The sequence below is a fragment of the Bactrocera neohumeralis genome, chromosome 6, assembly GCF_024586455.1.
Source record: "Bactrocera neohumeralis isolate Rockhampton chromosome 6, APGP_CSIRO_Bneo_wtdbg2-racon-allhic-juicebox.fasta_v2, whole genome shotgun sequence".
NCBI classification, from domain to species: Eukaryota; Metazoa; Arthropoda; class Insecta; order Diptera; family Tephritidae; genus Bactrocera; species Bactrocera neohumeralis.
The window spans coordinates 36068506-36093365 of NC_065923.1; the positions used below are offsets into that span (position 1 = coordinate 36068506).

At 35.2% G+C, this 24860-nt stretch overlaps 1 protein-coding gene across 1 annotated transcript; it reads left to right on the forward strand.

Annotated features, from left to right (window-relative positions):
* The first annotated feature begins 11184 nt into the window (after positions 1 to 11184).
* LOC126763025 (odorant receptor 63a-like) lies at positions 11185 to 23124 on the forward strand. Its single transcript, XM_050480196.1, has 10 exons — positions 11185 to 11347; positions 11485 to 11581; positions 15334 to 15472; positions 15524 to 15715; positions 16919 to 17020; positions 17082 to 17247; positions 20177 to 20282; positions 22394 to 22495; positions 22669 to 22824; positions 22971 to 23124. The coding sequence occupies exons 1-10, from the start codon at positions 11217 to 11219 to the stop codon at positions 23031 to 23033; spliced, it is 1254 nt and encodes a 417-aa protein (XP_050336153.1). The 5' UTR covers positions 11185 to 11216; the 3' UTR covers positions 23034 to 23124.
* Positions 23125 to 24860: the final 1736 nt, after the last annotated feature.

The window sequence follows — 24860 nt, forward strand, 5'->3', positions numbered from 1 at the left end:
GTTTCTTATAGAAAGGGAGCAAAGTGAAGAACATAGCGACTCCAATCTTTAAACGCGTTTTTCTCAGTGTTTACATGAGTTAAGCCTCCCCCCCACTCTACCTGGGAAAAACTGGCGCACCCTAGCAAGACAGCTTAATACACCACAGCCGATGATACCATAACACAACACCAACTCAACTCATCACACCTGTACACCATCCCACTCAACAAAAAGGATGAACAACGGAATGGCAGATTCATACATACATATTTATTATACGCATCCGTGCTTACTTTCGCTATCAACATTCGTTATCTACATTCGTTATTTTTCATACGCGGCGCTACGTAAATCCCTCCTGCGATACCTCAGCGGTCCGGTGTGCAACTTACATCCACCCCGCTCCGTACACCTACATACATACATTCGTCGTCCACATATAATTTATAATTTTTTATAAGAATTTAATTACATTAAATGATTGTGAATACATTAAGTTTATTAAATGATTGTAAATTTTAATCCATGTGCATTTTTGTTAAATAATTGTTAAAGTGGTGTTAAAGGTGTGCAAATTTTGGCAGCAAATTAAGCACTCAGAATGGTGCTTTTTAAAACGGTTTCCACTACCAAAGGAAGAATTTTGAAGATACATATATAGTTCCAATTTGGAACGAACATTTTTAACATCATTTTCTATCGCGCTATTGGAGCTTTTATTATACCCTGAACAGGGTATATTAAGTTTGTCACGAAGTTAGTAACACCCAGAAGGAAGCGTCGAGGACCCTATAAAATGTATTATTATTATTATTAATTGGCGTAGACACCGCTTACGCGATTATAGCCGAGTTAACAACAGCGCGCCAGTCGTTTCTTCTTTTCGCTTCGTGGCGCCTATTGGATATTCCAAGCGAAGCCAGGTCCCTCTGCACTTGGTCCGTCCAACGGAGTGGAGGTCTTCCTCTTCCTCTGCTTCCCCCGGCGGGTACTGCGTCGAATACTTTCAGAGCTGGAGTGTTTTCGTCCATCCGGACAACATGACCTAGCCAGCGTAGCCGCTGTCCTTTAATTCGCTAAAGTGTACTATATATATAAATAATCAGTATGTTGAGCTGAGTCGATTTAGCCATGTCCGTCTGTCTGTCTGTCCGTCTGTATATATATACGAACTAGTCGCTCAGTTTCTAAGATATCGTTTTGAAATTTTGCAAACGTCATTTTCTCTTCAATAAGCTGCTCATTTGTTGGAACTGCCGATATCGGACCACTATAACATATAGCTGCCATACACACTGAACGATCGGAATCAAGTTATAGTATGGAAAACTTTCACATGTGACAATGTATTTTCACAAAAGTTGTCACAGGTTATTTTCTAGTGCAACAATGTAATCTCTGAGGAAATTATTCAGATCGGCTCACTATAGCATATAGCTACCATATAAACCGAACGATCGGAATCAAGGGCTTGTATGGAAAAATTTCGCATTTGACGTGCTATCTTCACGAAATTTGACATGGATTACTGCTTAAGGTAACAATATAATCTCCGAAAAAATTGTTCACATCGAAATACTATAGCATATAGCTTCTACACAAACTGAACACATAGTTACTAAAAGCAATGCACCTGTGAATTGTATATTAGCTTCGGTGCAGCCGAAGTTAACGTTTTTTCTTGTTTTCTATGAAAAACTGTCGAAAAAAGGGCCAAATTTGAGACTTTTTGTTTAAACCGCGACCATTTGGTCAAATTTCCAAAAACATAAAATCTTCCAAAGCGCGATAACGACTTTTCTGTTAATTAATAATCGATATAAAATTTTCGTTTAAGATCAACATTGCGGCCACAATAGTGGACATCGTACAGTACCTTTTCTTTACGTGTGATTTCAACAATTTATTTAACTATTATATACCCAATAAATAAACATAAAAGAAATAATTTTGTATTTGTCAAGAATGTATTTATTTATGAAAAAATAGGACCGATTAGTTAATTTCATCATAAAAAAATGGCGAAAATCAGTGATTTTTCAGACGGTCACTCTGAGATGATCCCCTCAATTTAATACACATGTTAATTTTTTTATTTTTTGAGATCGGAAAAATGTAATGAATTTTATTTTGAAGTATACTGTCTTTAATTTTGCAGAAATTTCTTCCAATACTACCAATTACTTTAAAATTTATTTTATTTATGAATTTCGTTTAAATAAATCCTTAGAAATGCTCAAAAGCTTAGCTTTTTCAAAAGCAGATGATCAGTAAAATAACAGGTCTATTAAGAACTCCTCAGTCTACCACACTTCAATATATATTTTTGGCAAACTTGTTTTTTTTACTCAACATTGTTGCCTTCAAGGATGATATAGTGATTATAGAGATCCCCCAACTTTTCGATTACCATTTGCCTCAAAACAGGCCTCAATTTTTGTGATCATCTTTTCACTCTAAAGTTTTTTTCCAGCGAGCATTATTTTGAGGTCTGAGAATAGGAAATGGACGCTGGGAGCCAAATGTTGAGAATGCGGTGGATACGGAAGCAATTCGAAGCGAAATACATGAATTTTTTCTATCGTTTCCAATGACTTGTGCCACGGTGTATTGTGTCAATGAAACACTCCTCTTCTTCAAATGAATCTATTTTTGACTTTACGGTCAATCAAAACTATTTTCCGGACTGTTTTGATGTTTTCGTCGGTAAGAACTCTTTTGGAGGTCCATTTTGTTCACAGTCTTCAACTTAGCCTGCCAATCTTTTATGGTTGACTTTCTTGGAACAATGTGTGGAAATTCGTTATAATGCCAAGTTTTGCTTCAAATGTATTCACCCTTTTTAAGTATTCTATAATAAAAAAATTTTCACTCTAAGTGATACAATTTTACCCTTTTGATCTCCAGATGATTCTTCGCTAAAGTGATGGATAAACGCGATAATAAAACGTAATGCTAATAGTGTAAGTAGATATTTGGATATGGATCAGTGCTCGATTCAAGGCTACTTATACAATTTTTGCATGCAGATAGCTTTCACCAAAAATCGGTGAAATTCATTAGACATCTTACCAATCAGACGATTCTTCTGCTGAAATAAGAATTCATAATTCTCCCTTACATTTAAATATTAATCATGCATTATTCAGTAAAACTGAAACCACTTAAGGGGCTATACCAGTGTGACACTTTCAAAAAAAAAAATTTTTTGCTTTTTCGATAGCTTATATATTAAAAAATATCCTGTGAAATCGGCAAGGTCGTATCTTGAATAGTTTTTAAATGGCAGCGTTCTAAATAACGACCGCTCAGAGGGGCAAACATATATAAGTGAAACTTTAAACGCGTTTTTCTCGAAACGACATTTTTCAAAATTGCTGACATCATAACTCAACGAAAAATTGACCAATCGACTTCAAATTAAAACTGAATAAAGTTGAATTTAATTGCTATACAATGGACTACGATCTTTTTGATTGGTTGAAAATTGTCAATTTGGCATTAAAAAACGATTTTTTTTTTCAAAATTAGGCCATTTTCTTAATTTTTGATATTGTTCAAAGATCGCAGTTCATTGTATAGGAAATATATTTAAATTTAATAAACATTTTGATTTTTTTGTTTCAGCCACTTATTCGACCGGAATCATGCCAGCAGTTGAGGCACTTCCGCAGACAGTACATAACTCCGTTATTTTTCAATATTTTTGTAAAAACAAAATTTAATATAGCTAAAAATATACTTTATTACGTCCATAGAACGTCGAAACATTCTATGTAGTACTTTCTTTTAAAAAAATTTACGAAAATCGCCTAATTTTTCATGCGTCACACTGGTATAGCCCCTTAACGCTCGATAAATATGTATAAAGTTAAGTGGAACCTAGTGAGATACGTATTTCTATTTCCAAGAAAAACTTAATTAATATAAATAATGTTGTCTGAGTAGGTAATACAAGTACATATACTCAAGATGAGATTATAACTTTTGACGATTCAATATGCGAAAATGGTAGGCAACAATGAACGATTCTCACACTACCAAATATTTCCGAATATACATATGTATCGAGATGTAAAGTACGTATGTATAATAAAGTATCTATATGGTATTAGGGTATTCCAATTTATTTACTTTGTGTAAACGCCCCCAAAGTTTCAGTACTTGCCCTAAAACCAGGATCCAATGTAAACAAGGTCTTTATTTTCTGTTTACAAAGAACATAAATTATATTTATTTTCTCGGGTATACAACATGGTTTTTTTTTTAATTTTGCATGAAGAAAGTAAAATTACAACTTGAAAAGAGTGATACTATGTCACAAAATTTCTCGCTCTGCTAAAAAGATACATTTGAAAGGTGTTAAATAAGTGTTTATTGTATATTCTGTGTTACTTATACGACAAGGCGTACCATATGAATACAGTGCATATGGTAAAAATTTGCTAAAATTTAACTGCATTTTACATTTAAAGACATGTTTTTTGTGAAAATAAGGCAGGTTTTTTCTATAAGTTTTAATAAGAAAAATTTACAGTCTTTTAGTAAATTTTCTGTTCTACAATAAAGACCTATGTACATAATTTTTCGATCAGGTTAAGCGTTTACGAGATATTCGTCGACAAACATCAACGAAAGAAAAACAAAAATAACAATAATATTTATTTAACAAAATAACAATAAAATAAAAAAAATAGTGTTAATTTTTGTAGGACTAAAATTTCCTACAAAACAAGAAGTTAACTGAATTATAATAATTTTTTTTTCATTGAGTTATAAAATTCAAAAGAATTTGTTTTGTTTTATATTAATCAAACTTTAACCATTAATATCTTTTAAATGGTTAAGATTAAGAAAATATCGTTTGAGAACTGTTTGGAAGAGCAATCAGTTTTCTACAAAACTCTGAAAACGAAATATTTTTTTAAGTTGTTGAAAGCGAGATACAAAAAAAAATAGAAAACCGTTGGGCTAATGTTCTTCCCGTTACAATAAAAAGCTCATACTTGGAAAGTTTTTCCTAGAGGTGCCTATCAAGTTGATAGTATCGACTAACGTTTTAGAGTATAACGTGAAAAAAATTCCGTTTTTTTTGACCCACGCTAACGTATACCCTTCGTAATAGATCACAGCTATCAGCATACACTTTATAATTCATGTAAATTGCTTTTAATCTTCAAGTCGATTAAATTAATTTATGTAGAATTTATTATAAGTATAGAGACGCGGTAATAACTTCGCTCAGTGACGGCATGCAAAATTTGTGGGACGTGACTGATGCGAAATTTCCAAAATGTGCGCCTCAATGTGCACATTTCTGTTTTCTATTATCTTTGACGTGCCGAAACTCATTGAATGGTTAAAGTTAAAATTCTATTTGCCATCACCTACATCTCGCCTTCAGCTAACACACAGTAATAATACCCACACATATATGTATACTCGTATATGTTTGCAACTACGTCATCGAAAGTCAGGTCACAATGACTCAATCGCAGCATTTGGCGACGGCGTTTTTTGTTGTAATTTACCAGGACATCCTTTTGCGTCACATTCCGTCTTTCACGTTTCGGGGAGATTCTGCTGCTTTTTTCGCAACCAGAGCACACTAATAAAATATTTGTTTCGCAGTTTTCTGCTTTCTCCTTTGGCGTCACTATTCTTACCGCAAACCCCCAAAATTATTGGCACACAGTAGAAATATATATATTTATAAGGCTACATGAACGAATGTGTTTAACTTATCACTGTAGATGATAAATATTATAAAGAGATGTGGAAGAAATAAAATGCATATAAATTAATGTAATTGCTAAGAATTTAACTTAATTATAAAGATAAGGGTTTGTCATTATGAAATATGTAAATTTTAATAAATTAATTGTTTCGTTGGCTATATGGCGCATCGAAATTCTCCACAAGAGGCACGAAAAAGTCATTACTGATGGTTTCCCATTTGGGTTTAAAATCTTTGCGGGTTTCTTTTTTGATGAAGGAAATTCCTCTGCCTATAGAGCAGACCAAGCAGCAACTTTTTGAGGATGTAATCTCCGAATATCAGCGATGGCTTATAAATTGTCATGAAGCAAATGCGGAAATAGTGTTATTAACGTATCCTTTCAACCGAAAGTGATATTAATTGAAGAACAAAACTTTTTTGTGAAAATTGGAATTCGTAGCGAAATCGTTGTGGAGCTCATTAACCGAATATGTGATGCTATTTATGATTTTTCGTTTTAAATTATCTCATGAATGGATATTGTCAGCCCGTAAACCTTCTGTAAAATTATCAATAAAATGAATGAACATAGTATAGGTGGTGCGTGCGACAGTGGAAGGACACATTCAGGTCTTCTTCGATACTTTTCTCCACAGCAGCCATATATATTTTGGTGCGCTCTATATGTCGTTCCTGAGGACGCGCTTTCCACTAGTGTAAACGTGGTGCGAAACCGATCGATGATTGCTTGAATTACCGTCTCTGCTGGCCGATTATATCTACCGAATGTTGAAAGCAGCGTGCGATGTGGCGTGAGAACCAAACTATTACTTTGGTAATTTGCACAATTCGCAAGCGTTGCTCCGCAGTGAGTATGTTCATAATGAAATGACAAACCAAATTTAGTAAAAATCAAATATCAGCTGTCATAAAAGTGAAACAAGTATTGCCTATTTGAGAACCGCTCATATAAAAACAGCATCCTAGCAAAAATATCGGCGTGAATTATGGAAAGGTTGAGAAAATGAGCTTGATAAATTTTTCCTGAGGCGAGATTTTCAGCGAAATCTTTTCTGTCGTTAAGCACACAACTGCAATCTTACATTTTGTCACGCCGATCATCATCTCTGCTTCAATTTAAATGCCACCTTAATAAAAAAGCTACTTTGTGAAGACTTTGTCTCAACTCTATTCAGCAGTTCAAATGGGGCAAGGTGTTTGTCCTGGTTTTACTTACTTCGTAATTGTTTACTCGAACTACCAGGAAGTGTTACAAAAGTTAAAGAAGCCACATTTTACCTTCACAATTTTATAAAATAAAACAAGAAACTGTTTTGAATGAAAACGTGCATTTACTGCAACAAAATTGCCTTTATGGAAGTAAACTTTTGTTGCTCACAGTTCCAAGTAAGTTTGATTTCCGACGCAAGAAAATTATTGCAACATTTGCTACTTTATAAGTTGAGCAAAGCCATTAAAAAAGGAGACAGCAGTAAGTAAGGAAGCGCTAACTTCAGGTGTAACAGAACATTGCAAATGTTCTTCCAATTTGCTTTTGAAATGCGTACAGATGTTGATTAAGCTTTAAATTAAAAAAATGATGTAAGAATACATTCATAATCGATGTTTTAAGGATCATAAAATCTGAACTGATTGAAAGAAGATAACTGACATAATGACTCAGATGACCAAATTCGGTACATAACACTTTCCTCACTTCTTTATTTTTTAGTAATCGGACTAAAAATGGACAATGAATCATACTTTAACAAGCTCCTACATAACGAATATCTGGACATGAGTTCCAATGATTGACATTTAACCAAATTACTATGAAAACCGAGTTAACGTTTCTTTCTATACATTTTTAATATAAAGAATGGTGTACATTATAGCATATAGTATACTTCTATGCCAAAAATGGTAAGACTTTGTTCGTAACTTTAAAATTCTTAATTTATACCTCAAAATTTATGTCGTCCCCCTTGAAAGTAATTCCCCTTGGCACAAGTGTATTGGTCAATGTTTTTTCCAATCCTCGAAACAGTTGTTAAAGTCCGGAATAGCCTTCAATGCGTAGCGATTGACGTTTAATGTCTTCAATTGACTTAAAACGGTTTCCTTGGAGCGATCTTTTGAGTTTGCTGAATAATCAGAAATTAGTCCGAAGGAATTTTGAGTGCACTGCACCTCGATAACCGAAAAAAACTGTAAACATAACCTTGATTTTTTAACTGCTTTAAGTGGTTTTTCGGCTCGGCTCACTTTTGCCACAATTTCCGACTGATTGATCGCCTGTTTCCTGGTTGTAAGCATAGATCCAAGACTTATCACCAGTAGTACTCGTAATACGTTTCGTGACAGGAAGACATTGTTTTACAGACGTTAATCAGACGCTGTTTTCAAAAAATTAAGTGAGTATGGATCCAATCGATCTTTTACTTTTCCTAAGACCAACTGATCTTTCAAAATGGTTTTCACTCATCCTTCTGTTATACCAACAATGCCAGTAAGATCTTTGATTGTTAATGATCGAACTAGCGACACTGTTGGGTGATTATATCGATCGGATATTGGATCGAAATTCTTGTATTAATTTGGTAGTGAATTTGACCATTTCGCAAAAGTTATTTTGGACTTCTGTTCGTTATGAAATGGCTCAAATAATACATATTATACATTGTAAGCGCAGGCATATTTTACTGAATCGATTATTATACCTCTCAACTCGAAAAAAATGCGCCAATGTCATACGCCACGCACTTTATTGAAATTGACTGATTAAATAAACTTAGCAAAAGTTATGTGTTTGTCTGCGCGAACGTTATTTATAGACAAAGTAAGTATTTTGAAAGCCGAATGGTTATTTTAATGAAGGTAAAAGAGTTCCCAGCTTTTGAAAGGCTTAACCAAATAATCAACTAAAACATTTTCGAACACAGCAAACCCTTGTCAAAAAGTTGTTAATATTTAATTAAGCGATAAGTCATTGACAATGAATAAACTTGCTTTTTAGCTTAAATATTTACAAAGGCTGCAAAAATGAAAGTTGACACTGACAGGCAAAGTTTTCCAAACCATACGCCACGTTTTAATACACCAAAACCTTGAAATAAAGGAGAAAAACTGATAACAGCAAAGATGAACAAGTAAGGAAGGGCTAAGTTCGTTAAGTGTAACCGAACATTACAGATAGAATCACTGCAATAGCAAGTGACGACTGTAGGCTGAAAAGTTTTTAAATTTTCACACATTTCTCAACAAAATACGTTTAATTAAAATATCTCACAAACTACTAAGCCCGACACCATCAAAATGAGCAAAAATATGGTAAATGAGCAAAATATGGTGATAAAGTCAAACGATGACAAACTCCCGAACACATACGAGGTATGACAATTAAGTAATGAGACTGATTCCATAAAAACCGTATATTTAAAACTTACTCTACAACTCTGCCATCCCCTTCAAAGTACTACCCTTGGGCAGCTATACAGCGACTCCAGCACGTTTTCCATGCTTCGTAACATTTCTGGAACGCTTCGACTGGAATGTACGCGAGTACCCTCGTCACGGCCGCCTGGATGTCCGTAATCGACTCAAAATGGGTTCCTTTGACCACCGATTTTGTTTTAGGAAACAAAAAAAAGTCACAGGGTGACATGTCGGGCGAATAAGGCGGCTGTTGCAACACGGCGATCCCTTCAGAGGCCAAATACTGGGACACGCTGAGGGCAGTGTGTCACGGCGCGTTGTCGTGATGAAGCATCCAGCTACGAGCGATGTCTGGGGGCACCCTGTTAACTCGTTTTCGCAATCTTTTAAGTACTTGGCAATAGTAGACTTGATTCACAGTTTTCTCCGGTGGAACGAATTCTTTGCGGACGATTTCACGGCTATCAAAAATGGTAATAATCATCGTTTTCACCTTCGACTTGCTCATGTCAGCTTTTTTCGGGCGGGGGCACGCGGAGACAACCATTGTGAGCTTTGGCGTTTGGTTTCCGGGTCGTATTAGAAAAACCAGCTCTCATCGCCTGTAATAACTCGATCAAGCAGCGTGGGATGGTTTTCCACTTGTTCCAAATTTTATCGCGACGCGTTGCTCTTGATTTCGTTTTTCCATTTTCGTGATGAGCACTACAAACACACGTCTACTCAACTTGACGCAGCAGGCGAACTTAACAAGCTAGAGCGATGGTACATATATCAATGGAGAGGGGAGAAATGCCGGAAAAAGAGAAAGGGAATTTCAAGGTCACAGGTTTCCCACAAGCGCGGCAATAAAATCAGTCTCATTACTTAATTGTCAAACCTCGTACACTCGTGGCCACGCAAACTTAAAATTTTCCAGTATTGTGCATATTTGACTACATTTTATAGCGGTACTTTTTGCGGTATGGAAATTTTTTATTTAGAAATAAGTTAATGACATGTTATTAATCAAAAATATAAAAAATTAAAAACAAAACACATTCAGCTATAGATAAATCAGTTGAAAGTTAGAGGCTTTACAAAATGAGCTCGAAATGTAAGAGACTGATATGGGAAGAAAAAATGAATTTTTTTTTTATTTTTTAAATTAAATGTCACTTACACTATAATTGGAATTAAAATTTTATTTTATTTTTTTTATTGAAATACGAAGTTTAATAGGTGTATCACTTTAAAAACAATAAAATCGGCCACTTTTGTTTAAGCACAGAAAAGCAATTTTGTGTATTACTCATTAAACGTAATAAATTAAAAACTATAATTTTAATTAGATAAAAGAATTAAATTTATTTGTGCTAACCAAACACATAAAAAAAACGAAATTGAAGAAAATCTCGAACGAACGAAAAAGTCCGAAAAAAAATTAAGAAAGTATAGTGGTACGGTTTGCGTGGCCACGAGTGTACTTGTTTGAAGAAATAATGATAATGCACGGTATTGGCTACAAGTGTCGGAATTTTTCTGTAAAAATACAGGCTGAAAAAGTTCACACATTTTATGAAGGTTACACTAACAGCCAAAGACAAATTGAAACCACTTGCATCGATATCGAATGCACTAAGTTGACGCAAATTTTTCACTTCTGCGACCTTACATTGCAGACGGCGCAACAAGATGAACCGTAGTAAATGAGGGCGAAACCAATAGACCATAAATTGCTTACTTAATTTCAATTATAGTTTGTTAGTATGCTTATGTCATGCTATACAACCAGCGAAATGTGGAAACCGAACATTTACGGTTTTCGCAACCAGATATTAGCATTAAGTATTTATGTATATATATGTATGTAAGTTCTTATATTTACTGCAGACATGTAATTTGCACCTTCATTGATATATAATTTTTTTAAATTGGATACCACGTATACGATTTTGATTCGTTCAGCTAAGGTTACTTACTGGATTAGTTACTTGCAATCATAGTTAAATGTAAATATTTTGAATAAAAACGGTAAATAATAATTTCTTGCACTAGTCTATCGCATATTACGAAACCAAGAGCTTTGCGCCTTCTCGACATGTACAACGCAAAAGAGTTTGCAGATGTGAAAAACAGCAATAGCTTCAAAATAAGAGAACTTACAAAGGTGTCCTACATTATAGGCATAAACTATGGCACGGAAACGTCATTGAAAAGATTTCTTCGAGTGTGAGTTAAAAAAAATGTATGAGTACTTGTTATATTCAAATCCATTCTGTTGTAGGATTTGATTCGATATAAATTTTTACAAAATTTAAAAATACAAATTGTAAAAAAAAGCAGAAAGATAATTGAACTTTTCTTAGGCTTAATCTGTTCCTTATCATCATTTGTGGCATTTCATTGTATCCCCGATGGTTGATGCTGGAAAGGGCTGATGGCAATGTACCGCTTATTGCAGAGGTATGTACATTAGAATAACTAAATGTCTCGTCCTCTTGCCACTTGTCACGAGCACTGCTCTTTATTATGTGAGTTTTTAAAATGATATTTGGATACTTCCGATTTGTATGCCCTGATTAGGGTATATTAAGTTTGCCACAAAATTTTTAACACCTAAAAAAACGTCGGAAAACCCACAAAATATAGTACAAATAAATGATCAGCATGACAAGCTGAGTCAATTTGGTCAAATCATTCTGTATATAGCTGAACTAGTTGCTCCGTTTTGGACGGAACCATCGAGCGATAAATATAACCTCATTATAAGGATTTTTAAACAGTTGCTTTTTTTCGAATAAGTCGGTCGCTATGTAACCACAAGGTTTGTCCGGAAAGTAATAGGACTGATTTTCTTCCGCCGCGACTGTACTTCGGAGAGTGCGTGCACCGACTGGATTCGGTATAGGGCGTTCCTAGCTAACAAACGAGCGGCTGATCAGTTGTCTCCGAGCACCTGGAGAGTCAGGACAAACATTTTCGCGCGACATGTTTCTGTGAATGGTGCAAGCTGAAAATGCAGCTCACGTACCTTTGCTGTAAGGTACGCGATTAAATTCTGTGTGAAACTCGGTAAACCTGCGACAGAGACGAATCATATGATCAAGCAGGCTTACCCAAATGTTGCTTTAGCAAGAAATGGCGTGTGTCGGTGGCACCAGGCCTTTTTTGGAGGACGGGAAGAGGAACGATGCTCATCGTCTTTTTTGACAACAAAGGCATTGTCCACCATGCATTTGTTCCTCTTGGACAAACCATCGACGTCAAATTTGAAGACTAAAACGAAGGGTCAATCGGGTCCGCCAAGACATCGCAGCCGATTGGAAGTTTCACCGCGAGAACGCCCCGGTTCACACCGCCTTTCTTGTGAACAGCTATTTAACAGAAGCTGGCATTCCAACGCTTCCGCAGTCATCGTACAGCCCAGATATGGCCTCTACGGACTTTTTATGTTTCTTCGCCTGAAAAGGCCAATGAAGGGCAAACATTTTGAGACGATAGAGGGGATCCAAGCAGCTTGCACCTCTGCTCTCAAGGTTATTCCGTAGAATGCCTTCCGTGACGCCTTCAATGCTTTTAAATCGTGCTGGCAGCGCCGCATCGACGCAGATGGAGTCTATTTTGAAAGTTTTTAAAAAATTGTAACGATTGGTTCAATAATTTTTTTTAAATCGATTCAGTCTTTTTACTTTCCGGACAAACCCTTTATGAGGTAAATACGTTCCGTTATTCTAATGGACTTTATAAAGCGAATATACCAAGCATTAGGCGAGTTATCTTAACAAAAGTTGATGTATATACTAGGTTCGTTAGCATAATTTATTCAAAAATTAACTGAGATCGATCTAGAATTTTATAAAGCACCAAAATATCAAATGTTATGGGTAATCTTTTGGGTGATCTATTTTGACTTTCCCAAACGAAAGACTTTTTCAATGACGGTTATGGAAATCGGCTTCATCGCTGAACAAAATTTGGCCCGAAAATGTCAGATCTTCTTGGAACTTTTCAAGAGCCCATAGAGCGAAGCGAAGTCGCTTGGAAATATATGGTCGAGCGACTTCAGTTCTTCACAAGCTGTATTTTGTATGCTTTCAATTAACTCGAGGTAAACTGCGCCAAGTCCTTTCATACGTCAGTTCGAGTTGCTGCGAATGGCGCCGAATCGACTCTCCACGGTGTTCGTATATACCCTCAGCTACGGCTGCTATATTTATACTTACCCTGAACAGGGTATATTAAGTTTGTTTGCTTCCAGAAGGAAGCGTCGGAGACTCTATAAAGTATATATATAAATGATCAGTATGTTGAGCTGAGTCGATTTAGCCATGTCCGTCTGTCTGTCTGTCCGTCAGTCCGTACGTCTGTATATATACGAACTAGTCCCTCAGTTTTGAAAATAACGTTTTGAAATTATGTAAACGTCATTTTCTCTTCAAGAAGCTGTTCATTTGTCGGAACGGCTGATATCGGACCACTATAACATATAGCTGCCATACAAACTGAATGATCGGAATCAAATGTTTGCATGGGAAACTTCCTCATTTAACGTTATATTTTCAAATTTGGTATTAGTTATTGTTTATAGAAATAATGTAATTTCGGAAGAAATTGTTCAGATCGGCTCACTATTGCATATAGCTGCCATACAAACCGAATGATCGGAATCAAGGGCTTGTATGGAAAACTTTCGCATTTGATGTGGTATCTTCACGAAATTTGACACAAATTACTGCTTAAGGTAATAACATAATCTCCGAAAAAGTTTTTCAGATCGGATTACTATAAAATGTAGCTTCCTTACAAACTGGACTCTTAGTTACTAAAAGAAATACACCTGTGAAGGGTATATTAGCTTCGGTGCAGCCGAAGTTAACGTTTTTTCTTGTTTCTTTTCAAGATGGGTGATGGTGTTGCGAATAATACGCTCAGTGGGCCGATTATGTTGACCACGAAGTGAGCGAAGCGCGCAAAACGCATTCTTTACAGCAGGCGAATTTTCATAATAAAATTGAACGATTTGTGAACGTTGTTCGGACGTAAGTCTTTCCTTGATGAAATGCCAAACCATAGTTAATAAAAGTAACATGACAGCTTGACAAGACTCAGGTGTTATTTATAAACAAAGGGCTATTGAAAAGTGTATATATACTTGGATCGCCCTTTAATATGGCGCTGAATAAGTGTTATAAGTGTTTTAGTGAAATTATGGCATGTTTTTCTCAGCACAAAAAGACTTAGCGTTAAATATGGATAAACCTATCCTGACTAGCCACCACATCCCCTGTTTTCTATTTCCGCCTTTCATATACTAAATACACAAAAAAAGTTTGGTACCGTTGTTAGTTAGTTAGAGGGAATCATTACTTCATATTTATTCAAAAATGAAGCCAAAGTCCAAAGGATATTAATATGGACGACCTTTGGTTCAAAAAAGGAGCCATCAATTTATTGCAGGAAACTTTTGGTGAGCGCAATAATCTTGCGTAGTGGGCCTTTGGTGTGGCCTCCAAGACACCGCTAGACTCTTTTGTGTGGGGTTATGCAAAATCACTTGTCTACGATAAACCCGTGACGATTGATGCTTTGGGAGAGAAATTTAGAAAGAGGCAAATGGTCGAAAATTTGGCCTCTCGTCTGGAATTTTTTTCAGCCAGCCGCGGCGGTTACTTGTCCATAATCATTTTTAAAACAGAATGGCAATCCCTTATCCTTACAGTTGATATTTTTTATTTTTTATTAAACAAAAGATTTTGGAAAACCAACAGGATATGGAGTTTTATAATCGTCGGTTTGTTCTTAGTATTTTAGGGAAAAAATAATAATTAAAAAAAAAAGATATTGTTCGATTTGACGGATCAGGTGTTTACCGTGAAATTTGCAATGTCGGCCGAATACTCTATATAAAAGATTGTTGTAGCTTTTATATAATTGCAGATTAAAAACAGAGGAATCTGTTCCACTTAGTGTCTACTTTAGAGTAGTACTAAAACTTGAAATGAATATTGATGGAATTATAGCAATTATGGCATTACGATCGATGCAGATTTTCCATTTAGATACATTGAGTATTTAGAATAGCTTACGTCTTTGAGCTATCATAATGTTTAGTTTCTGGTTATGATGGTTTGCTATTGCACCACAGAAGTGTTTATATGTCAATAACAGTTCCATAAATTTTAAGAACTCACTTTCCAAATGGCATTACTTTGCAGACCATCACTACCATGTTACAAACAACTACAACTATGGTCAAAATGACATTTTACCTGTTCATGCAAGGTCAGTGTCGTGCATTGCTTAAGAAGGCTGAAGACTATGAACTACTTCAAGGAATTAAAATCTTCGAGACTGGTAAGTACAATTTCAACAATTGGAACTTCTTTACATTTCAAAAACTTTCAGATATGGACATCAAAGCTGAGTTGAAAGCGGAGATTAATGCAATTATGGCAACTATATGGAAGGAAACAAGGCGACAGCTTTTAAGCTGTCTCATAACTTGTTCGTGTATTCTTAGCAACTATTTCCTCTACGCCTTCTTCACTAACTTGTATCATCAAATAAAGAGGACGCCGAACTATGTGCACATATTACGTAAATATTGTTGAATACGAATGTAGATACATACACTCACATAGTTTTTATATTATTTTTTGCGACTTGACCGAGTATATAAATTCAAGGGCATTGAGTCAGCATCTACCTGTTGCTGTGCAGTGTAGAATCAGGGGCTTACAAGTTTGTGCTCGCATTCGCATAATAGGTAGTTTGCTCAGGAGGCCTATACCCATGATAAACAGGTATATACAAGTACATATGCATCTTTGGGGAATTTTTTATAGGTTTTTGTAACCACCTAATAGCAACTTTGCTTAGGACATTCCTGTAACTTGTGGACGATGTCTTTCCTTGCCACATTTTTCATGCGGAGTAGCTCCTTTATGGTATGGGGGTATGCGATTCAGGTTTCCAATCCCATCATCCTTAAAGCTGCAGAGCGGGCAAGGTAGTCAACCGGGTACTCAGATGAGGCGAGCTCGAGTACAAAGCGTCGTTCTATATACTCCTGCACCAATACCGACACACCAATACAAGACGATTATTGCAATTGTTGAGTTGAATATTTATTTCTATACACTGACTTTAAGCAAAAATTGTTGCTTGGAATATGCTCGGAATTCCGCCTATTCGCGGATTTGTAGAATGTATGGAAACCGAGATGCTTTGACTTTAATCTGTTTCAGTTAGGAACATGAGCTCATCATATTGTGTATCTAAATCTTTGAAAATTTATAGTCTGATTATAATTGAACTATTTAGATGAGAATTAACACAGCTTTATGTTTATCTTTCAATATTTCTTCTAGTGATTGTTTTATACTATACACCGTAAAGATATCAGACGTTATTGGTTGCCAATTAACGTTATGCACCAAATTATATTGAGATTTGCCGAAACAAAACGCCGATTGTCGAGCCATTTCCAATTGTTATACGAATTCACATGAACTTTACGTATTATCTTCTCCTAAAAGTCTTCTGCCCCGACAGTTTCTTTATCAAAAAAATTCTTTTATATGATGGTTACTACTAGATTTTCCCAATTTACTGGCAAGTTCGGCTAATACTCGATCATTATTATCTGTTGCTACCTCTCTCGATCATTGGTGTAATGTATGATCTATTATGTATTGTATATCTAAATGTGCCATTTTAAGGCTCTTAATTCATCTGCAAGAATTGTAATTAGAATTTAAATAAATACAACTACTATACTCATTCCATAATAAACCAAAGCTTTCACTGGTTACCCCATGTTTCTGGAGAAAGGCATGGCCTCGCCTTATTATGCAGTGGAAATGTTCATCGGCGGCGGTGCACTTCTCACCAGTGGCATGTGTAAGCGTACAATTATTCATTTGTATCGAATGAAAACGTTATGTTTTAATGACAATTTCAGGTTCCGTCAGCTTTCATTGCATTTTTATGATCCTCAGCAAACATGCTTGCGGACTAGTTAGGGTGCTTTGCGCTATGCTGCTACAATCCACTTCACCCGAAGTGCCAGCACATCGACGTGAAGAATATTTGCGTTACTGCGTTATCCAACATCAACAGACTTTGCGGCAAGTTAAAGATATTCTTTAGATATAAATATATATATATTAGACTGTGCCAAATAAATAAAATAATTTTTTTTTTCGGTCCCATATCAAAATTTCGTTGAGAGTCACGAAAAAAAAATTGTGTAAAAATTTGAGCCCTTTATCTTCATTTTTCAGTTAGCGCTCGCAAAAATAAGAATTTTCGTCAAAAAATGTATTTTTTCATTCATTTTTTGGTTATAGATAATTTAAAATACCAAATATAAAGAAACCCGTGGTATGGTTTTGTAGGAAATTAAATTCTCTACAAAAATGATCCTTTCTCGAATTTATAGAATCAACACCGTTTTTTTTATTGCGCATTCAATTACAATTTGTTCTATGATTTTTATTTTCAATTATTGATAAACACTTATTAAACTTATTTCCAAAGAAGAAAACAAACTAAATCAATTTTTCTAGGAATGTTTATGATCTAAACAAGTAGTAAAAGATAAAAATAATTTTATTAACAAATATAATGAAGACAAAAAGATTAATCTTTTTACAATTTTTATTTATAAGTCACGCGGACTTATAAATTATTTATGATGTAAAATTTATAAGATATATCTTTTTTTGGATCTTTTTATATGTACGTCTATACCAGAATAGAGCTTGTAACTTGAAACGGCAGTTATATAACCCCGCCAGGGTATAACTGCAAAAATGACCTCATAGATGTCGTTAGTATAAGTATGAATGTGTCACAGCTGATTAGATGAAATTGGCTGCATTAGCTGACTAGTTTCTATTCTATAATTTGAGATCTGTGGATATTTATTATTATTAGTTTTGTAAAGATATATTACTTATGTATGTCGGAAAATAGTTCAAATTATGTTTAATTTTTTGGGTGCCGTTCATAATAATTTGCCATCACGCAAGCTGCCTAAAAATGGAGATGTTTTTAATTATTTCATGCTTAAGTACAAGATCTTAAAGAAAACAATTCGTGAATGTGCTGCCGAGGTTACAGAAGAAGTTCAAGAGATTTGGAGTGTTATGAACATAACACTTATAAAAAACAACATGCTATCACAAAAATCGAAACGCTTTTTACAGAATGGAGAAATTTAGACAAAAGTCGATTTAAAAAACATTCTGAGTTTCATCTGTTGAAAATAAAACAATAGAAAACGTTAATTTCGGCTGCACCGAAGCTAATATACCTTTTACAGGATCGGAGATTATATTATTACCCTAAGCAGTAATATATGTCCAATTTCGTGAAGATACTACGTCAAATGCGAAAATTTTCCACACAAGCCCTTGATTTCGATCGTTCGGTTTGTCTGATAGCTATATGCTATAGTGAGCCGATCTGAACAATTTCTACCGATATTACATTATTTCTATGAGCAATAACTCATACCAAATTTCGTGAAGATATGCATGTCGTTAAATGAAGAAGTTTCCCATGCAAGCATTTGATTCCGATCGTTCAGTTTGTATGGCAGCTATATGTTATAGTGGTCCGATATCGGCCGTTCCGACAAATGAGCAGCTTCTTGAAGAGCAAATGAAGTTTGCAAAATTTCAAAACGTTATCTTAAAAACTGAGGGACTAGTTCGTATATATATCGACAGACAGACGGACAGATAGATGGACATGGCTAAATCGACTCAGCTCGACGTACTGATCATTTATATATATACTTTATAGGGTTTCCGACGATTCCTTCTGGGTGTTACAAACTTCGTGACAAACTTAATATACCCTGTTCAGGATATAAAAATTTACCAATAAATTGGATGAATTATTTGATATAAGACTGAAAAAAGATATCTGATAACTCCTGTCCTGAAGAACTTTTTTTGTTAGTAAAAAAAAGTAAAGGCCGGTTAACACCTCTACCAGATGAGTAGAAGATAGGAGTTTTCCTCTTGGACCATCTTATAAAATTCATAAGAAATAAAAAATTTTCCCAAAAATAGTCAAATTTCAACCTTCAATATCTTTCAAACGGTTGGGTTTACGAAAAAATCATAAGAGACCATATTGTAGGGCATTCAATTTCCTACAAAACCTAATTAACAAAATATTTTTTCAAGTAGTTGGAAGCGTGATATAAATTTTTCTATCTGATAATAAGAAAAAAATAGAAAACGGTTAGGCGGAGGACCTTCCCGTTACAATTAAAAACTCATATCTGGAGATTCTTTCTTAGAGGTGTCTAGGAACCTATTTTTGCGAGTACCAATTGAAAAAAAAAAAAAAAAAATTTTGTTTGAATCACCCTAAGCACCATATACATATATGTACCATATGTTGCTTCAAGATAAAGTCCATCAAACATCGCTGCTGTTGTTTGAAAAGTCGAGCTGTGACATCGTGACGATCGCTTGCTGATTGACCGAGTTCCATAATTCCACATGTATGTCATCGCATCCTGGGAGTAGTCGTTCATGTGTCTTGGGCTGCCATACGTTGATGGCAAACGGAACGCCGACCGATATTAGCGCGACCTCTACGTGGCTTCGTAAGACATTTCAATCTGTAATTGATCACTTTATGTGAAACATAACGTTTTCACTGAATAATTTTCAATAATTTTTCTTTTGAATAGCCGGAATAAAAAAAGCATGCGACCGAAATTGAATGATTCCGATATGCACGCTAAGATTCACGAAAATCGGTCGAGCGGTTTCAGAGGAGTTCAATAACGTACACCGTGACACGAGAATTTTATATATTAGATATATATTCCAGCTGAGTTAAACTTATTTGGGAAATATATAATTTAAAAAAAAATAAATTTTTAAAATATAGACACTTTCAATAAATTTCTATTATTTAGGAATGTAATTTTTTTATTTCGGTAGATTACTGATTACTTCCAGGAAAAAATAGCTTTTAACTTTGCGCATACAAAATATTTTGATAATTAATTCTACTGAATCTTTTCAGGTTTATAAATGACATCAATGAGCTCTTTAGGCACATTACCCTTTCACATTTCCTTCATAGTTTGGCGATTTATGGACTTGTGCTTTTTGAAATGAATTTTGGGCTAGTGAGTATTATCGAATATAATTTGTTGAATATTGTGTTAATGTTAATTAATGTTGTCGGCAAAACTGTATATAAGTGAGTAAAAAATTGAACATTAATTATTCGATCATGTTTGATATGCTATTAATCACCTAAACGTAGGCGGTGTTACATCCATTGACCAGTTTTTATATTAAGTTACCGCGTTTTTAGTGATTTTCATCATAATGGTTATATGAAAAGTTGCCAAGGGTTATAATCCGATTTTTTCCATTTTTATGCAGGTTCAGAAGGTGCAAACAGACTACGCTCTTGGCCCTTTCGGTTGTCCACCCATGGCTCTGGTTTCGAAGTTTTTATCGCTAAAGCATTCTCTTTCATAAGAATAACATGGCCTAACCAGCGAATTCGTTTGATATTTATGCTTTTCCGTGTTGCCGTAGAGCTTGTACAGTCTGTAGTCTCTTCTGCTTCCATATTCATAGCTCACGCAGACGGCTCAAAAAATCTTTTGAAGACCGTTCTCTCGAATGCTCCAAATGCTTTCTTATCACGGTTCATCATCGCCCAGGTGTTTGCTCAGTATAATAGGACAGAAATAATGATATACTTATAGAGCGTAATTTTTCTTCATAGACAGAGGGAAGCCGTTGATCCCTCTTAGTTGTCTACTGATCCCAAAGTAGTACTTCGACTATGTAGTTCCAAGATAAACAAAGTCCTCAACTTTTTCGAATATATAGCTCCCAACAGTGTCGTAGTTCCCAAGACGAGAGGAATCTTTGTGTGTGGCTCCAGGTATTTTGTCTGGCTATTTTTAAACATATTCGCTTATTCTTCTAGACTAGAAAATAATGTTCGACGGCTTCTTTGTTTATGCCTATGATGTTAGGCTCATCTGCGTACCTTAGTAACATTTTCTGTTTAGAAGACGAACGAGAGTAATTCACCCCGTCTCGTCTGGTATCGAACGGCTCGAAATGGTCCTACACAATTTTTACGTAGCTGATGATTGTGCTTAACGTCATTTTATATAACAATGTCACTTTCGCAGGGATGTCAAATTTTGACTGTCGAAAATGGCTTTAAAATCGACAAAAAAATCATGTGTATCTTACTGTTTGCCAATAATCTTCTCTAGGACTTAACGTATAGCGAAAATGTGGTCTGTGAAATTGCTAGGTCCAAAGCTACACTGATAAGGTCCAATCGGTTTCTTTGCAAAATGTTTAAGTCTTTCACACAATACTGACGAAAGAACCTTAACCCAATGTTAAGCAGACTGATCCCGCGATAATAAGCGCAGACAGCGAGAATCGGGTAGAGTACACTTATAGCATGTTTAGCAGCTGGAACTTGCGCTTTTAAGCTGATGGCTTAACCGCTAGTGCTATATATATAAATTGTAATTGTAATTAAATTACCTTTTCAATTTAAAAAAAAAAAAAAAAAAACTTGCGCTTTTCCAGTTCCATAAGAGTGTTAAGAGTGTTGAGCTTTTAAATCGTTTATTCCGGAGTGGCCTCATCAAGGTTCCCTCTCTCTCTCTCTCTCTCTCTCTCTCTACAAGTACGGATATAAGATCCTGAGTGTGCCACGGATTGGTTACTGCATTTCACTCAAGACTGTCAGTTATTGGCTGTTCACGTTATCCGGGCTGTTTGACGGGAATGCGAAAATATGGATTGAGTATGATAGCTCAACTGTGCCTGGATGCCCAGATCAACTACGACACGTCATTTACACTCTGTTGTACCGTTGTACTGTTGTAAAAAATCTACAGTTGTTGCTATCGTATTGTCTTTTATTTTTTCTTATGGTGACATTAGTACCAATTTCGTCAAGATATCACAAATTTAATTGAAGTTATCGCTAGGAAAGACGGGCATACAGTCGAAAAGACGGTCAGCCGGATTTCAACTTATCTCGCCATTCTGATCACATTTTATATATATATATCTATCGCGATTAGTTTAAGCTTATACAAAACACCCTTGAGGTGAACAAGACAACAACATATAGCGAGAGTTTAAAAATCCCTAAGTTTTCCGGATCTACTTTGCTTTGTGGGCGAAATCTTTTTTTGTTTTAATGGAAGATCAATGCACATATTATAATATTATATAATTTTAGGAAACAAATAAAACAACATTTGTTCGCATGGTTATGTACATTGGAGCTGCCCTCACCGTCGATTCCATGTATTACGTGAATGGACAACTTTTGGCCACAGAGGTATATATACATATACATATGTCTAATTATGATTTATTCCCAAAATGTAAGCATTTTAATGTAAACTTTTTTAGAGATATAGAAATATGTTACTATCTTAATATTTCGTTCTCACAGTTACATATTTATAGCTCACTTAAAAACTGTTTCCATTCATTATTCCATTATTTTAGTTGGAAAAGATTCCCTTTGTTTGCTACAGCTGCGATTGGTTTAATGAATCAAAGGATTTCAAGAAAACATTGATCATGATAATTATGCGTTCCAATAATGATTTCCAATTTCAAATCTCCTGGTTCGGTGTTATGTCCTTGACCACATTAATGGGTGTAAGTATTAATCATAGATTTCTCATCAAATCAAAAATCTTCCAAATACTACAGAAACATGTAGACATTTAAACCATTTTTTAAAGTTCGACAAATTTAATAAAAATTTTAAGAAAGTTGTTATTTTTGATTATTTCTATTTGCAGATATTAAAAGCCAGCTTTTCATATTTCTTGATTCTTCGCGATATGACGGATGAAGTAAACTAAGACTGCAATCAATAACGAAATTATTTCTCTAGCACAGCACATGTGAAGCAGTTTTTAGAATGCTTTAAGTAATAAATCACTTGCAACGAAAGACGTTTGAAATAAAAGTTGCTTTTTTATGAGGCAATAATAAAAACAGAAACTGACAGGCAAAGAAATTGATTAGTTTTCCAAGCCAGTGTGCCTAGGCACCAAGGACAAGGAACCAAAGCTTCAGTTTAAAGCGACAAAAACTGCCAACAGCTAAATAGACGACGACAAGATAGTACGAATGCGAAAAAAGATGAAAACAATTAAAAACTTTTACAACGCCGTGGAGGAGCATAAAATTATAATCTTCCATAAATATGACAATGCAGACAGGCAACCCTTATTTATTTCAAACAATGAAAGGCCATTGACCAGATTGCTTCAATTGTGCGAATTTTTGGTAGATTCGAAACTTGTTCTTGGCAGTTACCTAAAATATAGGTGCCCTACCAATAGGGATGACGTGACTTTTACAGTGGCGATTTTTATGGCGGCCATATTTTGTTAACGAATTTGCGTCAAATTTTGTGAATGAGTTCAGTGTACAGTTAGGTTCCCCATTTTATCATGTCACATTTCTCTACCCAACTGCTTCCACAAAAACTGACTGTTTGGTGCGGTAAATGTGGTATGACGGCATCAACGGGCTCTATTTCTTTCGAAGTAAGGCAGGAAATGCCGTTACCATCAATAGCAATGATGTTGACCGTCTTTTCTCTACCAATGTGAATTATCGCTATTTCCAATAAGTCAGTGCGCCCCTCACCTTTCACGTCTAGACATTGACCCTGTCAAATGGCCGCCCAGGTTATGCGATTTAACGACTCAAGACTTTTTTATCTGAAGATATGTTAAACCAAAAGCTTACGCCATTCAACCAGCAAAGTTCACAAAGCTCGAAGACAACATTCAGCGCACTAAAGCCAAAAATCAAGCGAGCGTAGTCGTGGTGACCATTTTTCATAAAATTATATCAACAAAAAAAAAAAAAAAACAGCAGAATCCATTTTGACAGAATTTTAGTGTTTTAATTAATTTTAACAGGATGGTTTTGTTGGTCGACCCTTTATTTTATTTTACAATAATCGTAGAAAATATTGAAATTGAGCTCAATGTGTTCTGGTACTTTAATTTTTTAATAATTTAATAATTAACTAAAGAAAGGCATATAATTACATAAAATCATTATATAAAATTATTATATAAAATTGGATTTCACAACCCCCTAAACTCTTCAACTAAGTGAATAGACGCAGTCCACGATAGCGGATGGAGTTATTCGGGTCCTCTTCGATACTCTGCTCCACAGCAACAATAGCGCCTTCAGTGCGCCCTAGCGTAAACGTGGTGCGAAACCGATCCATGGTTGCTTGAATTACCGTCTCCGATGGGTGATTATATTTATATACCGGCCGAATATTGGAAGCAACGCGTCATAAAACAGGAGTCAAAAAGAGCCGAAAAAGTGTTATCTTATTGAAAACCATACATAACGGGTGATCCACGTGAAGGTACTTTTTTCAATAGCCTTTTTTGACAGATCACACGTGAGTCGTGTCGAGCTGTTATGTTATTTTTGTTTGGCATTTCATATTAGAAAGACTTAATTTTGAACAACGTTTACAATTTGTTCAAATTTATTACGAAAATTTACGTTCCGTAAGGAAAGTGTTTCGCGTGCTACGCTTAATTTATGGTTAACATAAGCGGCTTACTTGAGGTTTATTATTGCATAATATACGACCGAATAGACCACGTCCAGCACGCAGTGAAGAAAATAGAGCAGCCATACCTGAG